This window comes from Brachypodium distachyon, chromosome 1, assembly GCF_000005505.3.
Source record: "Brachypodium distachyon strain Bd21 chromosome 1, Brachypodium_distachyon_v3.0, whole genome shotgun sequence".
NCBI lineage: Eukaryota > Viridiplantae > Streptophyta > Magnoliopsida > Poales > Poaceae > Brachypodium > Brachypodium distachyon.
This window is the reverse complement of record NC_016131.3, coordinates 50,677,476-50,699,396: the sequence shown is the minus strand read 5'-3', so window position 1 is coordinate 50,699,396 and position 21,921 is coordinate 50,677,476. Positions and strand designations below refer to the sequence as shown.

The 21,921-nt window shown below is 43.8% G+C and overlaps 3 protein-coding genes across 6 annotated transcripts; 1 reads left to right on the top strand and 2 right to left on the bottom strand.

Moving 5' to 3' along the window:
• The first annotated feature begins 147 nt into the window (after positions 1 to 147).
• On the top strand, positions 148 to 4,428 carry LOC100821431 (probable methyltransferase PMT17). Of its 3 annotated transcripts, XM_014896676.2 has the most exons (7): positions 148 to 407; positions 485 to 547; positions 1,244 to 1,926; positions 2,022 to 2,232; positions 2,337 to 2,634; positions 3,148 to 3,612; positions 3,928 to 4,428. In XM_014896676.2, exons 3-7 carry the CDS (start codon positions 1,249 to 1,251, stop codon positions 4,151 to 4,153), a joined length of 1,878 nt encoding a protein of 625 aa, XP_014752162.1. In that variant the 5' UTR covers positions 148 to 407; positions 485 to 547; positions 1,244 to 1,248; the 3' UTR covers positions 4,154 to 4,428. The 3 variants fall into 3 exon arrangements, with proteins under 3 accessions (XP_014752162.1, XP_003557272.1, XP_024312337.1); XM_003557224.4 differs by lacking the exon at positions 485 to 547; XM_024456569.1 differs by lacking the exons at positions 148 to 407; positions 485 to 547 and adding an exon at positions 582 to 735.
• Positions 4,429 to 4,468: 40 nt separating this feature from the next.
• Positions 4,469 to 9,751, bottom strand: LOC100820938 (membrane protein of ER body 2). Of its 2 annotated transcripts, XM_010229836.3 has the most exons (10): positions 9,218 to 9,751; positions 8,208 to 8,360; positions 7,251 to 7,970; positions 6,901 to 7,071; positions 6,542 to 6,787; positions 6,109 to 6,213; positions 5,950 to 6,027; positions 5,502 to 5,729; positions 5,335 to 5,396; positions 4,469 to 5,228 (listed from the first exon to the last, which is right to left on the bottom strand). In XM_010229836.3, exons 1-10 carry the CDS (start codon positions 9,480 to 9,482, stop codon positions 4,749 to 4,751), a joined length of 2,508 nt encoding a protein of 835 aa, XP_010228138.1. In that variant the 5' UTR covers positions 9,483 to 9,751; the 3' UTR covers positions 4,469 to 4,748. The 2 variants fall into 2 exon arrangements, with proteins under 2 accessions (XP_010228138.1, XP_003557271.1); XM_003557223.4 differs by lacking the exon at positions 8,208 to 8,360 and having other exon boundaries at positions 9,218 to 9,747.
• A 1,355-nt stretch (positions 9,752 to 11,106) lies between these two features.
• On the bottom strand, positions 11,107 to 18,585 carry LOC100839880 (protein transport protein SEC16A homolog). Its single transcript, XM_003561186.4, has 13 exons — positions 16,175 to 18,585; positions 15,770 to 16,093; positions 15,488 to 15,616; positions 15,285 to 15,407; positions 15,008 to 15,175; positions 14,489 to 14,614; positions 14,214 to 14,348; positions 13,629 to 13,756; positions 13,431 to 13,542; positions 12,993 to 13,331; positions 12,564 to 12,668; positions 12,185 to 12,483; positions 11,107 to 12,104 (listed from the first exon to the last, which is right to left on the bottom strand). The coding sequence occupies exons 1-13, from the start codon at positions 18,326 to 18,328 to the stop codon at positions 11,582 to 11,584; spliced, it is 4,665 nt and encodes a 1,554-aa protein (XP_003561234.1). The 5' UTR covers positions 18,329 to 18,585; the 3' UTR covers positions 11,107 to 11,581.
• Between the last annotated feature and the right edge of the window lie 3,336 nt (positions 18,586 to 21,921).

Here is a 21,921-nt window from a genome sequence, read left to right as displayed (position 1 = left end):
GAAAACAAAAGGATGTGTTTGTTACTTAACAAATAAACTAAAAAGTCATACCCAAGATTTTTTTTCCCAGAGTAAGTTTTTCAGGGAAAATCATCAAAAAAGAAGAACGAAAGTTTATATATTAGCCCCCCTCTCCCTCTTTCATTGTCCTCTTCCTCGCCGCAAACGAGGTAATCCTGGAACGAAACAAAATTTACTAGGTTGATTGACTGAATTTCGTTGTACTACTCGGAGCGACGGAGAGCCTTCTTCTTGCCGGCTTCCATCGTTGTTCCGTCGCTTTCGTGGCTGGATTCCTCATCCATTTTTGACTCCAGACTGCAGCCACTCCACTGCTGCCAGTTCCCAGGGGAAAGTGCGCCGCCGCCGCCGGCCCGCCGCCTTCGTCTCTCGCTGCGGGAGGAGAGGTAAACCACAAACCAACTACTCGCCCTTTTCCAGTTCTTCTCTTTCCCTGCCACTGAGCCCAAGAGAGGGATTTCAGGAGGAACCCAATCAATCTCATCTCGCTTCCCCGTTGGTCCGAGATCTTGCGGAAGAACTCCAGGCAGGGATTGCCGTCGGTCGGATCTTCCCATCTCTCCCTCCCTCCCCCTCTGTGAAAAAAAGGATGGATTTTTGTTCCGCCCCAGGTGCCCGTGGGCAATGGGACGATTGTGTAGAGGAAATCCAGGAGAGATTCTCTTAGTTTCTGTCCGTTCTGATTTGATTTGAGTTTCCAGCACCAAAATCCGGGTGAGGTTTCGTGGCTCTGCTGCTAACCCTTTCTTCATTCCTACCCGCAAAAAAATAAACCCTTTCTCCATTCCTTAATTTACAGGTTCTTCTTTCCTTGGCTGGAAAGGCACACCTGTGCTTTTCCTTCATTCCTGTCTAGTTTATATCTGAAGTTCTCTCATTCTTTGCACATCAATTTTTACATATTTTTTTTGTTCTTTCAAGAAAGAGTGACAGATAGGATATCCTCTTTCTACAACTGACATTCTTTGTTTAGGAACAAGGATGAGAGAGAGAGAGATTCTTATATCTCCATTCCTTCATACGGAGTAGCTATTTTATTCCACTTTGCCTTCTTTTCTCCACAATAAATTTAGTTGCCACAATTCCATCCTGGCAATGTTTCAGAATTCTTGATTGCCTCAATTGTCTCTCTCTTCTTCAATCAACTTGCTCAGTTAATTTTATTCAATGCCATATGTTAGTACTGCTCCATACGTGCTGAGTTGCAGCTTCTTGCATGCAGGTCCAATGGTGAAAGAACAGAGTGGGATCCGCCATCCAGAGTTCCAAAGGATGCGTGTGACATTGACGATAGGCGTGATCGGCCTGTGTGCCACGGCATACATTCTTGGTGCTTGGCAAGGCACATCTTCTAATACAAGGGCCACCCCTATATACACTAAAACCCAGTGCAATGATGCTGCTCCGAGTACCTCCAGCACCCCGTCTCTGCAGCCATCAGGTGCTCGTCTTGATTTCCAAGCCCACCACCAGGTGGCCTTCAATGAGTCGTTGCTTGCGCCGGAAAAAATCCCACCTTGCCAGCTCAAGTACAGCGAGTATACCCCTTGCCATGATCCAAGGAGGGCAAGGAAATTTCCAAAGGCAATGATGCAGTACAGGGAGAGACACTGCCCTAAGAAAGAGGATCTGTTCCGTTGCTTGATTCCTGCGCCTCCAAACTATAAGAACCCCTTCAAGTGGCCACAAAGTCGGGACTATGCTTGGTATGATAACATTCCTCACCGGGAGCTGAGCATCGAGAAAGCTGTCCAGAACTGGATTCAGGTTGAAGGGGACCGATTTAGATTCCCTGGTGGTGGTACAATGTTCCCGCATGGTGCTGATGCTTATATCGATGATATCAATGCCCTCATACCATTAACTGACGGCAATATCAGAACTGCACTTGATACTGGATGTGGGGTAAGTGGCTTGATGAATTTCTATGATATTGCGTGTTGTATTTAAACTTTAAGGGGTTTTAGGTTTAATGGTGAAAGTATTTGGCTGTTGTTCAGGTGGCAAGTTGGGGTGCTTTTCTTCTTAAGAGGGGCATCATCACCATGTCATTTGCACCGAGGGATTCGCATGAGGCGCAGGTACAGTTTGCATTAGAACGGGGAGTGCCGGCCATGATTGGAGTGATGGGAACCGAAAGAATCCCATACCCTGCTCGAGCATTTGACATGGCACACTGCTCTAGATGTTTGATCCCATGGAACAAGCTTGGTAGGTTTTTCATGTCTTGTTAGTTGTTACACCTTTTTAGTAACATTACATCGAATGCAAGTTCAGTGAATGTATAACAGAGGTATATGATTATTCATCGACAGATGGTATCTATCTAATTGAGGTGGACAGAGTTCTTAGACCAGGAGGCTACTGGATCCTCTCTGGACCTCCAATCCATTGGAAGAGGCACTCCAAGGGGTGGCAAAGAACAGAAGATGACCTGAAGCAAGAGCAAGATGAGATTGAGGACTTAGCAAAGCGCCTCTGCTGGAAGAAGGTGGTAGAGAAAGATGATCTTGCTATATGGCAGAAACCTATCAACCACATAGAATGTGCTAATAATCGGAAGGCCGATGAAACTCCACCGATTTGCAAAAGCAGTGATGTGGATTCTGCTTGGTAAGAGTTCTGCTATGCTAATCTCCAAGTATTCTACTGGTTCCACACTTGCAGCAGCTCGTCATCTGTACTTTCAGAACAAGCTTGTTTCTGTCCAAGTATAGATTTTCTTTCTTTCTGGTAGTCCTGTAGTAAAGAGCCTGGTTTTGTTTAGCAAGGTTATGTTTGCACCACCCCTGATACTTTAAATAACACCACTTGAATTTCCTATGCTTTCAAAAAGAAAGTAATTGAACATGTTTAGCTTTTTGGTGTCTTTTAAAACTGTTCTGAACAATATGTTCTTAAGTGAAATGAAGTATTTTTTTTAATCTTTAATTTCAGTTTAGGGAACATTATATAATCCTTTTCTGGCTTATGGCTCAGTTAACTTCTAACTATACAATAACTCGCCATTCTAGAAACGTAGCAGCACATTTGTACAGCCATAGATACTTAGACCTCAGGATCATCATAAGGCCTTCTTTTGATATTTTCTTGATCAGTAAACAAACTGACTTTGGAACTACATAGGTACAAGAAGATGGAGACATGCATATCTCCTCTTCCAAATGTGAAAAGTGAAGAAGTTGCTGGTGGAGCTCTTGAGAAATGGCCAAAAAGAGCACTGACCGTCCCCCCAAGAATAACTCGAGGTTCAGTTTCAGGCCTTACCCCTGAGAAATTCCAAGAGGACAACAAGTTGTGGGCAGAGAGAGTGAACTACTACAAGAAACTGATTCCGCCACTAGCTAAGGGGCGATATAGGAACGTAATGGACATGGATGCAGGGATGGGTGGTTTTGCAGCTGCACTGATGAAGTATCCACTTTGGGTGATGAATGTGGTGCCTGAAGGCTCCTCTAATGACACCCTTGGTGTTATTTATGAACGGGGTTTCGTTGGCGCATACCAGGATTGGTGTGAGGCTTTCTCAACGTATCCGAGGACATATGATCTCATCCACGCTGATAAAGTATTCAGTTTTTATCAAGATAGGTATGAAATGACCGTGCAGTTAAACTTTCCTTGTGCACCTATGCTAATTACACACTTGACATGTTCCTTTTTCTTACATGCCATGGCTTATTCAGTTCAGCAAACATCTGGCTAGGTTTTTCTGTTACAGTTGAAATGCACTTGTCTTGATGTGTTTCTTTTCTGGTGTTTCTGCATGCTTGTGTTTGGTTTACTATAAGAAAGTTCAGCTTAAGCAAGCAGCGGGAGACTTAATGATTATTCATTACTTAAGCCATGGCCTAACTAGATCCCCTTGCCAGCTAATTTTGAACTAATGTTGAACAATGGTTTCAGGTGTGACATAACATATATTCTGTTGGAGATGGACCGGATTCTGAGGCCTGAAGGAACAGTAATCTTCAGGGATACCGTGGAGATCTTAGTGAAGATACAAGCAATTTCTGAAGGCATGAGATGGAAGAGCCAAATCATGGACCACGAGTCTGGGCCATACAACCCTGAGAAGATCCTTGTGGCTGTCAAGACTTACTGGACCGGAGAGCCAGCTCAAAAGCAATAGCTGTTTTTGCCTTAGTGTTCTAGTCAGCAATGATGTAAACAGAACATACCACTGCATCCTTCTGTTTGGCCTTTCTGTCTTTGATTCATTGCCAAGCCTGTCTTAGCTTCAGGATATCTGTATATAGGAGGCAACATGAACTATGTAGCTAGAATAGTGTCGCCATCGATTCTGCAGTGAGAATTGATTGTGAGTTGTCTTGTGGCACATTGCAATGGTTGAATGGTGTATAAGATGATATTCAGTCAATTGTTTTGAAATGATATTCTCTCATAGTTTTGATGTATTAATGTGAGCTAATATGCCAGAAATGGATGCGCTTCCCTCTGAATTATTGCATTACATCAGAACTTGACAACAGAAAAGGGCACAATACCAAACTTGATGTTCGAAAATAATGCTGTACGGTACAGATAAAGCTGAGTGGTGAAGATCACCAGAATGCTGTGAAAAGCATCAACCTTTATTGACTCCAAAATTACAACAAAATAACAGCTAGCAACTCAAAAGCCGGTTGTTTCTTCGGGAAATTCTCTTGAACTCATGCATGTCTTCTTTTTTGTCACCAACAAGATTACAGGAGGAACTTCAGACTTCAGAATGAGGCCCAGGCAGATGTTTCTGCACCCACTGCATAAGGGAACGACGATGACAGACTTGGAGGTGCAGGAGGAGCTGACGCGCCTTGATCAATGATCCCAAAGTGTACCAGAAGCCTCGTTATCAGTACACCGGCGACGTACGACAGCCCAGAGGCGCTGACGACGATCATCAGGTAGTACATGAGGGTCTTGAAGTAGGTCCTGGATCTGCTGACATGCGCCTTGCCGAGTGCTAGCAGAGCAACACATGCAAGGGATGCAGCAGCTACTGTCATCATCTTGTTCTCCCTGTCGTCACTCTTGCGGAATGACAGTCCGTAGAGGACTGGTGGCAGTAGCCCAAACATGATGTATGATAGCAAGGCTAGGAACATGTGCAGCCGGAACTTTGATCGCCTTCCAAGCTGCAACCAGTAGTGGCCAACTTGCTCATCGTTGCCATTCACATCTCCGAGGTTTCTCAGATCAGAGATCTGTTATCGACAAGGGAATGGTATTTTAGTGTTTAAAGTTCATGGGTAAGTTTTCTTGGTATCGTAATAAACAATGTGAAATTCAGCCAAGAGAGAAGAATATTACATTGTGAAAAATGAGAGGAATCCCACCAATTAGGTTAGCTATGCCCAAGATGAATATATCCACTGCAGGCAAGTAAAACACAGGATTTATTAGTTCAAAATAATATAATACCAGTGTCAAGTAATGCTATTCATTGAGCAAAAGTGTGGATGCAAGAAGTAACTGACATGTTTTGGCACCACTTGCTGCTGCTGCTGAAACAATAGAGAGGCTCGTAACTGATTCGACTAAGCCTCCATACACTATGGATTTCAGTATATCCCACTCATCCCTTTGTCCAGATGTAGGAACACGTGGATGATTCTCAGTTGTGGGAGCATCAGAGACTGGTAACACTAGATGACGAGGTGGATCTGCTGCTTGAGGAATCAGTTTATCGCCCCTTGGGATGACACCTTGTACAAGGAAACACTTGATCATCAGTTAAAGAGGAAACTCAAAAGGCATTAAAAAAAGGGTCAGGACATTTCATGTTTGCTCTGTAAAAGTAGAGAAAAAATAAACAAATGCTGAAACATGCATAGCTGTCAAACTTGGTTTAATGAATTTTGTGCAGATGAAGAGTGGGTCACTACAGATCTCAAAATAAAATACATGATACAAATGTTGTCTCACCTGGGATTTCTCTGAAACCTGATGTAGGAATTGCTGGGCTTGGTAAGGAGCTATTCTCAAAGATTGTTGTTCCAGTTCCTTCAACATAAGCATACAAAATTATCTCTATCGGAATGAAGATCAAAATAACAGTAGCTCATGCATACTAATCAGACATACCTTCTTTACCAGATAGGTGAGTTGCATCCGTCACGGCAACACCAGCAGGCTTTGGGGGAAGAATTTGACCAGTCATCGCTTCGATTACCTCTGTCTGAAGGAATCCTGCATGTGATGTTTTTATTTTTCATTAATAGTTCAGTACATTAAGATACTAGTAGATAAACCGGTCGTACACAAGGTGTGGTGCTACAATTAACATGCATATCTATTTTCTGGTTGTCCTCTCATGAAAAAGACAGTGAAGGTTCCTATAATCTATGAAACTCTGTCAACTCTTCTTAGGCATATTTTATATTTCTACATTTTCTACAGCGCAATTCTTACATGTGAGTGACACGGCTTTTGCAAATTTCAGATTCTGCGAGGAGAGATGTCTAAACAATATGATACCTTCACCATTTTTAAAATAAAAGATTGTTGTGAGTAGCACCTGTAGCAGCCGTCGTGTGAGATGATGAGCTAGCTGCTTCTGATGTGGTTGTAGACGACGTGCTTTCTGTTGCCGTTGTAGTTGTAATTGTGGTTGTAGTGGTGGTTTGGACCTGGGAAGATGATTCAGTCGACTGATCTGGTTTTCCAATTGAACCATGACTATGCACAGATGTGCTAGCTGCAGCTGTTGTGATTGTACCACTGAGGCTCTGTTTATCAGGTAACAGTGGTGTCGTTGCTGAACCTGCAATATGTTAAATAGTTCAGCTGATGTTGTAGTAGAGCATCGATCGATTGCAAGCTAATTGATAAAGATATATATATATTTAACTGGGTCAGAGAACATAGGTCACATACCTGCATCTGCATAAGGTTGGTTTGGACCGTCTCCAGGCTGGAAACAAGAAAGAAGCCAACTTGCACAATTTTCAGACTGAGGCATCTGCTCTGGGGCAGAAGGTTGCTGAACATCAGCTTGCTGGTGCAAGTCTCTCCCTCCAAATATACGGAATATGTTCAAACCACATCCTGGTGACAAGAAACAAGTTAAGCTAGTCCATCCGAATAGAAATGTTCAAGCGACAAAAGTGTAGAAGCACAGGTACACTGGAAGTTTGAAACAGCAATTGCTTTGTCAAAAAACTGAACTAGGGAGCTATCATCGAAACAAAAGTGGTAAATGCCTCTTAACTAAATGTTACTGATACCTGTTGGAATGAAGAAGGAGAAGCATGACAGACATCTGAATACTTCAGGTGATTCTTGGCCATCCCTTTCAGGTGCAGCAGTAGAAGGCTGCTCTTCAGTATGCGGTTTCTTTGTTGGTTCATCTGGTATTCTTGGTGTCCTTTTCCTCTTCTTCAGAATCACCCTTCGAGTTATGCACGAGTTGCAATTGGGACAGTACAGGTCATGAGTTTCTTGTTGATCTATAATCTTCTCGAGATCATACTCTTCAATGTGTGGTTTAGCCTCAGTGACATGTTCACCCTTGTCAGCTTCAGTTGGATAAATTTGCTCTCTTCTTGTTTCAAACACGTATGCTATCTTAGTCTCACTGCCATTGGAGACTTGGTGTGAATCACTAGAGTAGGATTCATGTTCTAACTTGTAGTTGTTTGGAGGGTGAATAACTTCTTGGCCAGTGCCATTTTCATGTGCTTCAATCTCAGCTTCAGTTGGATTAATTTCAGATCTTCCGATCCTTTCAAACATGTGCACTGCCTTAGTGTCACTGCCATTGGAGACTTGATGGGAACCATTCGAGTGTGATCCATTTTCTAACTTGCCGTTATTTGGAGTGTCATTAATTTCTTGAGCATTGCCATTTTCATGTGCTTCAAGCTCTTTCCCTTTTGGAGTCGGAGTTGCATCTGCGTCTTCATTTTGAGCACCAAATCGCATGGCTTCAGTAATTATTTCAGGAACTGAAAACAAAAGATGAGCAATGTCAACAGTAATTCAAAGTTGTGAAGCAAACATTCCCTCTCTTTTTTTTGGCATGAGACAGTTTTGCACAGCAAGAACATGATAATGTTGTCAGGTATGCTAGATGAACTGAAGCAAATCATTGCTACCATATGCTTCCATATCGCCGTATTGTTCAATCTTAACGAAAGTAACCTTCTGTTCAAACCTACGTCTGTAAAAGACGCGACACTAACCTTTGTTCTGTGAGGCGTAAAACGACTTGTTGTGAACTAACGATTCGCGATTCCATTCAATATGGTGGCGATACCCTCGATGATTCAGGGTATTGTTTTCGTATGGGCTAGTCAAGCAGTACGTCCAATCGCAGTGCCGGCACTTCCATAATCCTTCAGTAAAGCAATAGAAAGCTAGTTTTATTTTTCTATATGATATGAAAGCTACCAGAAATTAAGAGAGATCAGTTGGTGTGCAACCAAAGAAAGCAAAAGTGTTCTAGCTAGTTCCTAACTCAAATCATGTGCCTGAGTAACTTTGCAGATGAAGGAGCCTCCAAGTCACTGTCAGTCATCATCTATATCCTGGAGTTTGTGGACAGCAATTTTGAGTGAGGACTACATGAAAGGGATCTGTACTATGACCCAATCATAGCAAGAGTTGGCAGAGGATGTTGCTATCTGTGGCCTACCCTGTATCTAGCATGTGTTTTTCTAGAAAAGAAAGCTCCAGAATCCTGAATGCAATAATATTTAATACTAACCCACTGCATCCCAGGCCCAGCACAGGTAAACTAAACTAAGGGAGCAGAAACACCTGCAGTACTACTTAATTAAATTCCTAACATTTTCAGAAACACAGAGATCTTCGGACAAGATGAGAGAGTTAGGTTGCATCTTGCTTGTGATTTCTCCCATTCCCATCAATAGAGCTACAGTAGGTAGTATCGATCAATTATTGGTGGACAGAGATAGACAGAGAAGGAAGATGATGAGTACTTAGGATTTAGGAAACAGGAGTTGGAGTAGTTCCCCAAAGAAAATACAGCAGCACCCATCCATCAGGAAATTAAGGTCGTAAATCTCTTGATTAAGCAAGAGGAAAAGGGCACTTCGATTTCAATCTAAGAACCCCCATATACTAATCTTTTCCCCATGGCATGGCAAAGAAATTAATTAAGCAGGACATGTTCATCTGATCTCTGAAACACAGTGCAAGGGAGGAGATGGAGGAGAAGATTGCCTGTCACCTTTGGTTGGATCGAAGAAGATGCTCTTGTGCTGCTGCTGCTGCTGCTGGTCCTCCGCTTCAAGAACCTCCTCAGCCTTGAGCTCCTCCTCTTCTTCTTCTTCTCCGTTGACATGGGCGCCATTGCCATTGGCACCAAAGTCAAGCAGCTTCTTCTTGGTCTCCCTCGTGAGCAGCGTCCCGGCGGCAGTTTCTTCCTCCATGATCTCCACATCCTCCTTGAACTGGTCCCATGGCTTCTTGCTCTCCACCACCACCTCCATCATTCCCAGCTACTAGTACCACTCCTTTTTTTCCTTGAAAGAAAGAAAGAAAGCTACAGTATAGTACTAGCTACTGGGTAGGCTCCCAAGAAGATGAACAAGACGGCGCTTGATTTATACTACCAGTGGCTTGGCTTGAGTACTTGACTGACTGGGTAGCAGTGCAATTTGCAAGTTGGTGGTAGTAGAGGGGTAGAATTGAATTGAAGAGGCTGCTGTTGCCCCTTAATTTATTGCAGAAATCAATGTTATGAGGTGCTTAATTGACTTTGGATCATTTACTCAATTCATTCATGAACATGGGGATATTTTTGTGTGAGAGAAAGTGTGGGTGTGGGAAGTACATGCGTGGACACCTACAGCTCTGGCCCACCTGTCACATGTGCTCTTGTCGTTTGGCTCTTTGCCTCTTTGGGTGTTCATTCTGAACTTCTGACGGATGAAAGGAAATGATAACACTAGTAAACTGCCAAAGCCCATGCTACTACAGCTTATCACAAAGATAGGACAGAGCAACAGTACATAATTTTCTCCAGAAAAAAGATTAAAGATAAGATAAGATAACAATATTTGGTATTTTCATGGTAACAAGAGATGTTATCATGTTAGAAGAACATACTTATGAGCTGTCATCGTGTAGGATCAGCTCCGTTTCCTTGTTAAACAAAACAAAAGAAAAAAGAGAGGTGATCGAGCTGCAAGAGTAAGTGAAAGGGACACGTAGTTATGATGGAGGTAGACAGCTGAGACATGTTCAGTCAGTCACCAACCTAGGTATGTATTAATAATATTATTCATTGGAAGAAAAAGAGAAAAGGCTTGTTTTTTCATCTTTAAAGAAAAACGATGGTTGCCATGCCGTAGAGTTGTTAATTGGTTTAAATTAAGTTGAGTATTTGTGGTAGGTGTACGTGATGTGATACTAGTACTATTTATTTATTTGGTTGCTTTGAGCGTAGATATAGTGCTGGCGCCATGCAAGCATGTTACTAGATCATTCCAATTTTATTCTGACTTTGTTTATTAACATCGTGATATCTCCCTGTCAGGTCTGTCAACGGTCACTGATTTGGCAGATATTAACAGCCGTTGTTAAAAAAAGTAAAAAAACAGGATTAGCTAGCTAGGTTGGGATGATGGGATCTACTCGAATGAACAGCTGCACACATTGCATCCTGCAGATGAGAATTAGTGGCGTTCGATTTGACATTAACACGTTGATTTCACATGTGCAGAGCATGTTTAATTATGTGTGAACACATGAGACTGACCTAGAAGAGGCAAGGCAACAGCTGAGATTAGTTGTGCAATAATGAGCGAGTCGTGTAAAGTACTGCTCTTTTATTTATGAGACCAATGAAGAAAATACATCCATGTATGCTTTGCTTTGCTTAATCAAGAAGAGTCTTGTGTGGGATTAAGGATGTAAGCGAGATTATGTTTAACTGACTTGCTAGTTCAATTTTTTGTTTCAAAATTCCATTTGAAAATTTAGAGGTAGCATTCTGTCTGGAAGTATGTGCTCTTCCCTTGGCTTGCATTTCACCGTTTTCGCTAGTCATAACCATATTGAACAGACAGACAGAACACATAACCATATCGAACAGATACACAACAGAAAGACCAGTCAAAAGAAATATGGCTAGATTGATGCCTCGTTGAGCTTACCAAATAACCAGAGGGAATTATTGAGCTCCAAAGCGTCCAAGTTACATAGTGATGATGAATATAATCTCTAAAAAATAAAGGCAGAAAATGTACCTAGTTCTGTGCATATTCCTTTCTTTGCTATCTCATCTTTAATACTAATAACACACTCCTCCCTCCCTGGGTATTAATTTATTCCCCTTTTTCCCATCCGGCTTGAATGAGGAGTGAACTATATCTGTACAAATGGCATCCTCATGCTTTCTCATGCAAAAAAAAAGGAAAAGGGACGCCACTCCTTTTTTTCTGTTTGTGCCTTCTAGATATCATAGATATTAATTAAATACAGAGCTATCAGAGAGAAAGAAAAATTAAGACAAGGCTTGCGCGAGCGATTGATTTACACGATGAACGCACCTCTTTTTTCTTTTTTGTACCCTTGTTTTTTTTTAGTATCAGAGCTCTACCTCCTGAAGATCCTCTCCCAAACCATTCAACTGGATGGACGAGTTGCTGTGGGAACGGCTGTGAGAAGGTTGCCTTCCAGGAGGCATCAACACTGGCGACTGCATGGTCTGTCCATCTGGTGATCTTGAAGCGGCGGTGGTGCTCAACTGGTCTGAGTATGTTCCACTCCATGAGGCTGCTCGTGACTTCGAGAACGAGCTATTACCGCTGCCAGAGGGTGTCAAGATATTGTCCATACTTGGATGCCGCTGAATGCTTGATTGCATCGGCACTAAAGGCGGTGGTGGGGAAGCGAAGGATCGCTCCACCGCAGGGGAGGAAGATGGGCCATCCTGATATGCAGTTGCGCTGTGCACATCAGCTGTTGACTCGGTCGTCTGCTTTGGTTCATCGGCAGCAGGAGTTGGCACAAAGAAACCAGCACCAGGAAGCGGTTTCATAGATGGCATGGCCGGTTTGTTATATGATGCTGCTGTTGCTGCTCCACCCTTGTTAAATGTGTCAACATATCTACAGAGACAAACATGTGTTATATATATAGCCCATTAGGTAAAGAAAGCAAGCCAGGGCAGTGGAACCAAATAAATTACCTTGATCTAACACCCGCCCTCCCACGTGCTGAGAACTGGTTCTGGCTAGGTGGCATCGGTGGCATCCCTGTCATAAGCTCAGAAGGATTTGGGGGCTTCGTTTCTGCAAATCCATTAGCAGTATAGCCTCCAATGCTGGGGCCAGTCAAGTTGTAATCTGGAACACCGTTCTGGAATGAGGCTTTTGTCGGAGGTGGGGGAAGAGGCGGCTCCTCAGCAGCCGGGACCTCAGCACCTTGTTCCACCCACCTCTTCAGCTTCTCATCATAATAGAACTTGTTCTGTTCCCCCAACTTTGCCTTCAGGACATGAGAAAATTATTGGAGTTAGCTGCACATAGCAAAAGGTTGGCAGAAGTATTTAATTTATTAACAGGCACCTGGTGAGGAGATTTTGAGACCAATCCCATTGTCTTCTGCAGTAACCATCCAAAACGTGAATTGCCTGAACCTGATGTGCTTTGTGGATTATCTGATCTTGTGCCCTGTTAGCATGTCAATGTCAGCAAAGCAAACTGAAAAATCTCTAGAAAATATTCTTCCAACGTAAGTTATATTTTTGCAAGTCACATACACAAAGCGTGCATAAGGATTAACTTATAAAATCAAGAGACATAAAAGCAAAATAAAATAACCATGCTATCCTGGCGAATACCTCCAGAAGAGAGAAACTAATTCGCAGGTGTTACTTGTAAATATATGTCATTATAAGAGACAAGGTAAAGTATCCATAAATTCAAATGTGCACATTATACTACGTAACGACAGAGAAAATTATGTCATTATAAGAGAAAAGTAGTACGCACTACCTGTTGAGGGGCTCTGTTGAAGTCTGGCTCAGAGACACTTCTGTTGTGTGTGCCTTTCCTGTCAGGACCACTATTTCCTGTCATGTCACTCATAGACTGCTCTGACGCAGAAAATGACATAGGCGTTGCTGACTGATTGTTATTTACAAAATTCGTAGCTGGAGGAGCAGAATATAAATCTCTTTCAGTAGAAGATCCCTGTGCCAATGGCGGCATTGGCTGCGCCAATGGCGGCAATGATGTAGGTTGTGTACCCATCATGCGGGACAAAGATTTATCAAGTGATGTGAAAAGCTTTCCAACAAGCTTTGCCGGAGCAAGATTTGTGCCATATCCACCCTAAATAAAGGTGAGTCGATGGTCAATAGACAGGAGAAAATGTTCCTCTAAAGTACATACAAGAATCAATAAACAACATTAAGTAAACTGAAGTCACACCTGCTGGTGGGTGCGTATCCTCTCCTCCAGGGATGAAAACAATTGCTTCCATGCTTCTAGTTCAGGCGCACGGCCAGAGGCTTTCAACACCTTCAGAGATGCTTGGCAGTACCTTAAGAAAGCAATTCAATGTGAGTGCGCGTAACTAAGAGTCTAAGATACCAGGGGAAATGCTGAAATAGTAACCGAGCAACTTACCTTAGTGAATCAGAGATCTTCCCAACCTCAGCGAGCATATATGCATATACCAGCTTATATGGTTGAAATGGCAGGAGGATATACTGAGAATTACCGAGAACTTTCGCATATTCATACAACTCTGTTCTCTGAAAGTTGCATTTCAAGGATATTTGTTAAGGAGCAGAGAATGCCAAAAGAAAATGCTGCTAAGAAATGCAGGTTTTTTGCAACTAGTTACAGAATGTCACTAGAGTTAAGTCACAATAATAAAATCATAATTTGACAGATCCAGCAATATATGTAATCTGCAGGTTGGAACTTCAAACTCTTTAGCAAAACTGTTCATGTCTGAGCAATGGCTGGAAGTGAGGGGACAAGATAGACAATCATTCATGTCTGATCAATAGCTGGAAGTGAGGGGACAAGATAGACAATCATTCATGTCTGATCAATAGCTGGACTAATTGCATTTCCTCTAGTGTCATCATAATATTGTACAAATTTATCTGTGTAATGCTGATCGAATGCACCTCGCAGCTTTAGGCTGACTTCACACAAAAAACATGAGTAGAAAAAAAAAACTGTGCAGATTTAGAAGAAGACCTGGATAGCTTCAGGACTGGTAAATGTGCGAGGACATCTCAAGTGGTCTGCACCAAGGAGACACATTCTTGCAGTTTCAGAATACGCATCAATATTTAGCTCGGCAACTAAATAGCATGAATGAGCAGCTGCAACCTGCATACACGCATACATATAACAACATTAGATAAGGTGTTCAAGCTCAAACATGTAAACAAAGCATAACAATATTAGATAAGATGTTCAAGCTCAAACATGAAACATGTAACAAAAGCATAAGCTCAGCATATGCAGACCTCATTTTTCTCTTTCCAAAGGCAATCCCCAAGGTGAGTAATTACAAGGTCATCGCCTTTCGTCCTGTTTGCAGTTATAATAGCCAAATTCTGTTGCCAGTCATCCAGCATGCCCTTCGGAGTACCCTGTCCAACAGAAACGATAACACTTTGTTACCTTCAAAATAGCCACAGTGAGGGGGGGTTGGGGTACTCCGGATACAATGTCCGGAAATCATGACATGGGAAGTAAAGAACAGCACACACAGTCCATGTCCGGATTTAAAAAACAATTACAGTTTATTCGATGCCAAATAAAATGATTGTACAGGACTATATAATATCCATAGTTCTGTGTAGACTGCAGTAACATCTATAACAGAAAAAATATGAAAAACATGGCTCTTTCAAGTACTTCCTATTAGTCATTCAACTCATGAGTAATGAATGTAGGGATTACATCGAAACATCCTTTCTGTTGCTCTTTCTATGTCTTTCGATCATGGGTAAAAATGCAGTAACTAAGTAATTATGTATTACCTCTGCAGCCTCTTGTGGCCTATGCAAAGTACCATAATTGGCATCGATAGGGTTTTCAGCATGAAAAACATCTGCAGGTTGTCCAGCAATAAGAAGACACAATGTCCTCAAAGGTGATCCAGACATGAAATGGCTGTAAGCCATTTTCTTCACAGTATCAGCATAAAACTGCATCACCAGTCAATAAATACATCAGCAATTATTCAGTGAAAAAAGCAAAGGCCGATGCTACAGCACCAACCAATCAAGAGACTGCAGACTATATAGTGACGCAGACCTTATCACCGAGTTGTAAAGCAAGGACTAGTGCAGGTCCCCAAAGCTGACCTTCCTGCGCATACTGAAGTGCGTCTTTCCTTCTACCAGAAACTAGAAGACTTTGAACATTTTGAGCAGTAGCCTGCAGCAGAATAGTTGGTTCAACCGAGGCCAATTTTACTACATGAAGCAGCAAAGACAGCCCAGAGAAATAGGAATTACCTGTATCTGGTTTTCTGAGGGAATATTTTTCATGCAATGGGTAATGGCTCCATATTCTCTTATATGCGCACTATTACTATTGCATGATGAGAATAGTGTTGTTACTGCTGTGTCTGGGCCATCCATACCCTGTTGCAAATAATTCAAAACTTAATCGCTCTCACTTCCATTAATTTTCATAATAAGTTTTTACTGTAGACTAACATGAACGATGCTGCTCAAGAAAAAGATTGAATAACAGCACACATCACTCAAACATAGTCAAGCAAGATAAAAGAATACCTCCTGCAATGGGTCTGAGCCAAATGATGAACGCAGTTTTCCATAGTGTTGATATGATATTTTCAGCAATGAAACAAGCAGCTTCTGAACATCCCCTCCTTGGAATTCCCTTACAGAAGACTCATAGCTTCCAATAATCTCATCAAGCCATTTACTCACATCCTTTGTTGCAGGACTTCCGCCAACAAGGGGGCCAGGAATAGGTCGACGACACAAAGCATGGAAGTAGCCAAGTGCGCTGCCATTGGTGATGCTTGATTGATCAATTTTATCAGCAACAATCTCTGATATATTATGAATTGACACCATGCCACGAGAATTGCCCTTAAATGAAATGGTAAGAGCTTTAGCTACAACTTCATTGTAAATAAGAATATTATATTACAAAGAACATTCTAAAGATACCTGATTACCGCTGTCAAAGCTTGTAGTCATTGAGCTGGTCTCTTTCATAACTACAAGCTTCCCGCCAAATCCAAACGCAAACAGAGCATGTGGTGGGCGTCCAGCTGATGACCTCTCTTGGTGGGGGGAGTAACCAAATTGTTGAGATACTGGTTGCTGCTGAGCAAAGTTCATGGAGTTCTCGCTGATCAAATAGTTGTTTGTTAAATGCATGTGTGCTGCAGGATCGATGTGTGTTTGTGTCTGGTACATGCTTCCTGTTGTTGAAGGAACAAATGTTTGTTGCTCAGCAAAGCCATTTGAATTGACATAACCATGGGCTACTGAAGGTTCGTGCGCCACATGATAAGCTTGATTATCTTTAGAAGGTTCAAATTCCCTGTGGGCAATCTGGTGACCTGTAGACGGTACAAATCCTGTGCTTTTATGGTTGTTTGCAACAGGTTTGAACCCCTGATGACCTGTTGAAGGTTCAGATACCTTGTACCCACTGTCATGGTTAGTAAAGGTACTTTGGTTGCTTTTATACGGTTCAAAACCCTTCTGAACGTTCTGATAGCTAGTAGGTTCGAAGCCCTTGTGACTAACTTGGTGGCTCTCACCACTACTGTATTGACTTGTAGAAGGCATGAATGTGCTAACGCTAGTACTATGATTCATAGAGGGTTCCAACGAAGGCACGAATGTGTTGATACCAGTCCGGTAATTTGTAGAGGGTTCCGAAGGCTCAGTATTAGCCTGCTGAGTAATCTGAGTCTCCGTGTGCTGATGGGAACTGTAGGAAGACTGCTGCCATTGGTTTTGCTGATTGAAGTTACTTGCCTGAGAATTCATGGCATTACCTACATTGTGCCCTACAAATGCATCTGAAGCCGCTGTGGCAGTTGCAACCTGAGCAAAACTTTGCTGATATGACTCGAGCGTGTACCAGTCCTGGGTGTTGGTGTCAAAGTAGTATCCAGGGTACTCTGCGTAAAATAGCATGTTTGGCGGGTACTCTGCAGCAACTGCACTGCTCTGATCCTGACCCCAGGTCATGACAGTGGTACCGCCCTCCTCTGCAATGGTCTCTAGCCCTGCCTGTGAAGAGTTATGCATGTACGAACCACTAAGCTGCTGCTGCAGCTGCTGAACATTGCCACTCCCAACAGCCGTTACAGCACCACCATAATCAGCAAAACCTTGAGCACTGGTAGTAGGCACCTGATACCAGTTCTGTGTTGCCTCGTCGAACATCCAGCCAGGGTAGCGATTCTCCAGATAGTTGGGTTCCGAGGAGTTCACAGACCCACTAGCCCACTCCGACTGCACATTGGTGTTCTGATCCGCAGACTCAAAAGCGCTAGCACCCATATACGACTGTGAAGAATTGGCGCTGCTATCCACACCATTGAAGAAGCCATGATATGCCGCTCCAACACCGCTTGTCGCCACAACCGAACCCGTCTGCACACCCTGGTCCTCCACGACACTAGCTCCAAAGAACGCAGCTTCGTCACCAGCAGCACCATCCGCCAAGAAGCCCCCGGCACGGGCTCCCCAACCCGGTTGTGAAATGGCATTGTTACCTACTCCGCTAAAGAAGCCGTGGTCGGCAGGAGCTGCTCCAACACTGCCCGCAGCGGCAACTGAACTCCGCGGTTCCTGGACCTGGGCTCCGCTGACTCCAAAAAAGGAATCACCACCGGCCCCGTCCGCCAACAAGTCCCCGAACGGATCTGCCTCTGCGCTGCTGTCGGCGCCAAACACGCTCCACTGCACCTGCTTGACCGTGGTGCGGACGGCCTTCCCGGACCCTGGCGACCCGCCTTCCGGCGTCGCCACAGCCTCCGTCTTAGGGACCGCCGCCACGGCAGCAGCCTTCACCTCCGGCAGCGCGGCCAGAACCTCCGCGTCAGAGGGCACTGCCGGCACATCGTCCCCAGCCTTGGGAGGAGTCAGGGCCGGAGGAGGATCCGCAGCGTCAGCCGGAGCCGTCGCCGCCGCGGGCAGCTCGGGCTCGTCGACCGCGTCATCGGCCAGGGAGAGGGACGAGATGTCCGCCACCGCTGCGTATGCGGCTTGGGCGGCGGCAGCGGGGGGCACCACTTGGTCGTCATCGTCGTCGTCGACTAGCTTGTCGAAGAAGTCGGCGTCGTCGGAATCGGACGCCATCAGCGGCGAACTAGGGTTTGGATCGAGGCCGGCCCAGATCCGGCGCCGCGGCGGCGGTGGATCGAGGAAGGAGTCGCCGCGGGCGGGACGACGGGGACGGTGGGATCGTCGGAGGGGAGTGGGGGAGACTGGATTTTGGATCTCGATCGAAGACAAGACCTGATTTTGATTTGGATTCCTCCGGTGGAAGACGCGACGCGACGCGACGGGGGACGGACGTGCAACTTAGGAGGGACTCGTTTTTTTTTTTTTTTACCTTTCACTGCCGACTCATCATCTCTTTGATCTTGCTCGTCAGTTTATTCGTCTCCTTTTCTGGAGTTCTTGTCTTCTTACTCCACTATATTTCCTTTCGTGTGATTTGTGTTAACGCCTCTTTCACGAAAAGAAAAGAAAAGAAAAGGTACTATATGTAACATGTTAGGAGTACATTATTTAAGATGGTTATTGATGATTGATTAAAGAGAGGAGATATGCCGCTTTGACTCGCGGAGATGTAGCGAATCTTGCGGTTGCTAAGGATGCGTTTGGTTTGTTACCAAAACATACGAAGCCAATTTTTTGGTCATTGACTAAAATTTGGTGTTTGTTTGGATAGTGGTCAAATATTTGTCTAGCCAATGTCTGATAGCCAACTTTAATTTAATTTTTGCCAAAGTTGGACAATTCATGGACTAACAAAACCATCACTAATTATTTGACTAGCCAAATTTTTGGTAGGGCAACTTTGGGCTCAAACTAAAGAGCCCCTAAGAGGGGATGGAAAGTCTGCTTGTAGAAGATGATGAGTCATGAGTGAGTGGAGAAGAAAAATGTGGGGAAGAGCAAGAAAGGGATTGTCGTTTATTAGCGAGGCGATGACGAACTTGATGACACCAAAGACCGACACGTCAGGCAGTTTCCGGTAAAAAAGACCGGCATGTGGGGCACAGAACTTGTTCCTAGACGGCGCTCGCATCGGCACCAGATAAGAAGAGGTGTTGTAGGGACTCAATGGAGTCGCCAAACACCACGCATAACAATAAGATTTGACAACATCTTTGGAGGGTATCACAGGTGGAGGACCTACGGTTGGGAATTCTTGACCCTGTCCTCAGAGATATATCGCTGTGGTCGTAACAAAAGAGATATATACGAATCATAGAAAATATCATGTATGTGTGGCAAAAAAAACATGTTTGCTAAAGAAACAATTCTCAAGCAATGCTTGTCAAAAGCGGTCGATCTATCTCGAGGCCACCCAAGTCGATGCAACATCACATATTAACCTAACTCGCTGAGTTTTTTGTTAAGTAACATTATCAGTGTATATGAAAGGATTTCTGCCAATTAAGAGAGGATGAAGAAGGAAGATCAACATGGAAAGGAATTGACCAACCAACAGGGAAACGTGTGTGCTAGGTTAGATTTTTCTTTTTGAGAGAGAATAACAGTCTGGCTTTATTTTTATTTTTATTTTTTTTGAGCGAAACAGTCTGGCTTTATTGATTGCAGCTCCTGTGCTGAGTCTAGACGTTGGCCATGGGCCTCATGGCATCTGTTCTGTTCTACTTACTCGGGCAGGCCAGGCCTCTCATTTTTCTAAACTCTACTTTTTTTCAAACTCTACTCGGGCCTCTTGCCAATAGTTCGTGGAGACATCCAATCCAAACTCATTTTCCTAAACTAATCCAATCCAAAAAAATAGTTTAATAATTTATCTTTATACTACTACTTAATTTGCAGTTTGGTTGGTCGTCGGTCCGTCCCCTCAAATTCACAGAAATTACACCCGTATGCCACCGCCCGAACTCCCGATTCGTTTCTCTTTCCTTTTCTCGCATCTCGCCCACTCCGCATGCCACCGCTGCTCCCCGTCCCGCACGCCGCCGCCGCCGCCCACCAGCCTCTCCTCTTCCAAAATCTCTCCTCTCCACCGGAACCCGCTCGATCCCTTCGTTTCCCTCTTGATCCCTTCCTCTCCCTCACCATCCCTCCTGCGTCCGTCCCTCCATGTGCCGGTCCACGCCGCCGCCGCCGCCATGAGGTGCGGCACTGCCGGTCCCCGTGGATGCCACCATGGGACGCAGTCCCGCCGCAGGGTAAGTTCCACAAATTAAGCCCACAGCAGGGTAAGTTTCACAAATTAAGCCCATAGCAGGGTAAGTTTCACAAATTAAGTCCATAGCAAGGTAAGTTACATAAATTAAGGAAACCATGCGTAATCTATATTTGAGAAAATTAAGCCCATGTGAAAGGTAAGTTCCACAAATTAAGGTAAGTTCTGTGTTTGTCAATTACGTTTTGGAAAGAAAAAATTCGATCGGTCGATGAACATGCGTGATCTATATTTGAGACGTAAATCATTGAAATATTTATGTCTCCGTTGCAACGCACGGGTACTTAGCTAGTGTGATGTAAAAAATGAGTTTGTTGTCACCCGATCTGGCTCTAGATCATCTAGGAAGCCTGTATTTATAGGAAGCAAAGAAATTTTGTTTTAGTTAATAGTTACTAATCAGCTTAAAAATCACTTAAGGTATGCCTGGTAACAACATTAATTCTTTTACGTGGTCTAGATCTAGGAAGCCTGTATTTCTTCTTTTGGGTCGTTCCATAATTTGTGCGAATCTTTAAGATATTTGTATTTCTGAATGTCTTGTGTGGTTTCCACGTGCATGTATATGCGTCTGTAACCATGTCTTTATGATCGATCGATTAGTGTTAATTACCTAGGGCTAGCTGCACGACGTGCATGCATATGCCGCCTCTCTAGCAATGCATATGGTCGATCTTTCAAATGATCAGCAGGGCGTGTTTAGCAGCTTCCTTTACCTAGCTACAACTTATCTTTAGGCCACAAATTCAAACATGTATACGTACGTATGCTACGTAACCCCACGCCAATCTTCGTTCCATTGTTACTATATGTACGTACATATGGCGGCGGCAGCATCTCCTTCCCCATCGTCAGATGAACGTACTACTTGTGGTATTGGAGTACATGACTACCTTATTTTGTGGGGATAGAGTTGTTTGACTCTCAGAGATTGTGACATGACCGCCGCCGCGAGCTTCGACCGTGGTTTCAACCATCACGGCGTGTCTGCGTCCTAAACCACGCCTAAGCTCTCGCGACTCGTGTAGTGGCAAACACGCGTATAATTTTTTAAGACAACTATAGAGCTAGGACGATCTTCCTCCCTGCAAGTCTGCATCACAGGGTGCACACATTTAAACTTTACTAGTAGGTGTGCCCGCGCGTTGTTACGGGTCAATAAAATCACAAACTATTTATTTTTATTTTCTGTGTAGGTAACTCATTGCTCTGTCGAGGTCGGCATGCGGGTGTGGTGGCGTCGGTTGTAAGATGGGGGTAGGAAAATCGTGAAAAAAACTGAAGAAAAAGAAAATAACGGGCAGTGGCATATTGGTTGTAATTTTAACTGGAGGAAAAAAAATAACGAGCAGTGACATATTGGTTGTAATTTTAACGAAGTTAACCTACGGCGACGACCGCGACCGTATCATCACCGCCAACTCCTGCTGGTGGAGATGGTACGGGCGTCGTCGTCGCCGTACGTCACTTCAACATAATTACCACAATATGCCAC

Excerpts from the sequence above, each read along its gene's own strand:
- LOC100821431 (XM_003557224.4), top strand. The coding sequence starts at position 1,249 with ATGGTGAAAGAACAGAGTGGGATCCGCCATCCAGAGTTCCAAAGGATG. Across the intron at positions 1,927-2,021 it reads CACTTGATACTGGATGTGGG|GTGGCAAGTTGGGGTGCTTT; the intron begins GTAAGTGGCTTG and ends GCTGTTGTTCAG. Across the intron at positions 3,613-3,927 it reads TTCAGTTTTTATCAAGATAG|GTGTGACATAACATATATTC; the intron begins GTATGAAATGAC and ends CAATGGTTTCAG.
- LOC100820938 (XM_010229836.3), bottom strand. The coding sequence starts at position 9,482 with ATGATGGAGGTGGTGGTGGAGAGCAAGAAGCCATGGGACCAGTTCAAG. Across the intron at positions 8,361-9,217 it reads CTTCTTCGATCCAACCAAAG|GATTATGGAAGTGCCGGCAC; the intron begins GTGACAGGCAAT and ends GCTTTACTGAAG. Across the intron at positions 7,072-7,250 it reads CTCCTTCTTCATTCCAACAG|GATGTGGTTTGAACATATTC; the intron begins GTATCAGTAACA and ends TCTTGTCACCAG.
- LOC100839880 (XM_003561186.4), bottom strand. The coding sequence starts at position 18,328 with ATGGCGTCCGATTCCGACGACGCCGACTTCTTCGACAAGCTAGTCGAC. Across the intron at positions 15,176-15,284 it reads CTTTACAACTCGGTGATAAG|TTTTATGCTGATACTGTGAA; the intron begins GTCTGCGTCACT and ends CTGGTGATGCAG. Across the intron at positions 12,669-12,992 it reads TCAACAGAGCCCCTCAACAG|GGCACAAGATCAGATAATCC; the intron begins GTAGTGCGTACT and ends ACATGCTAACAG.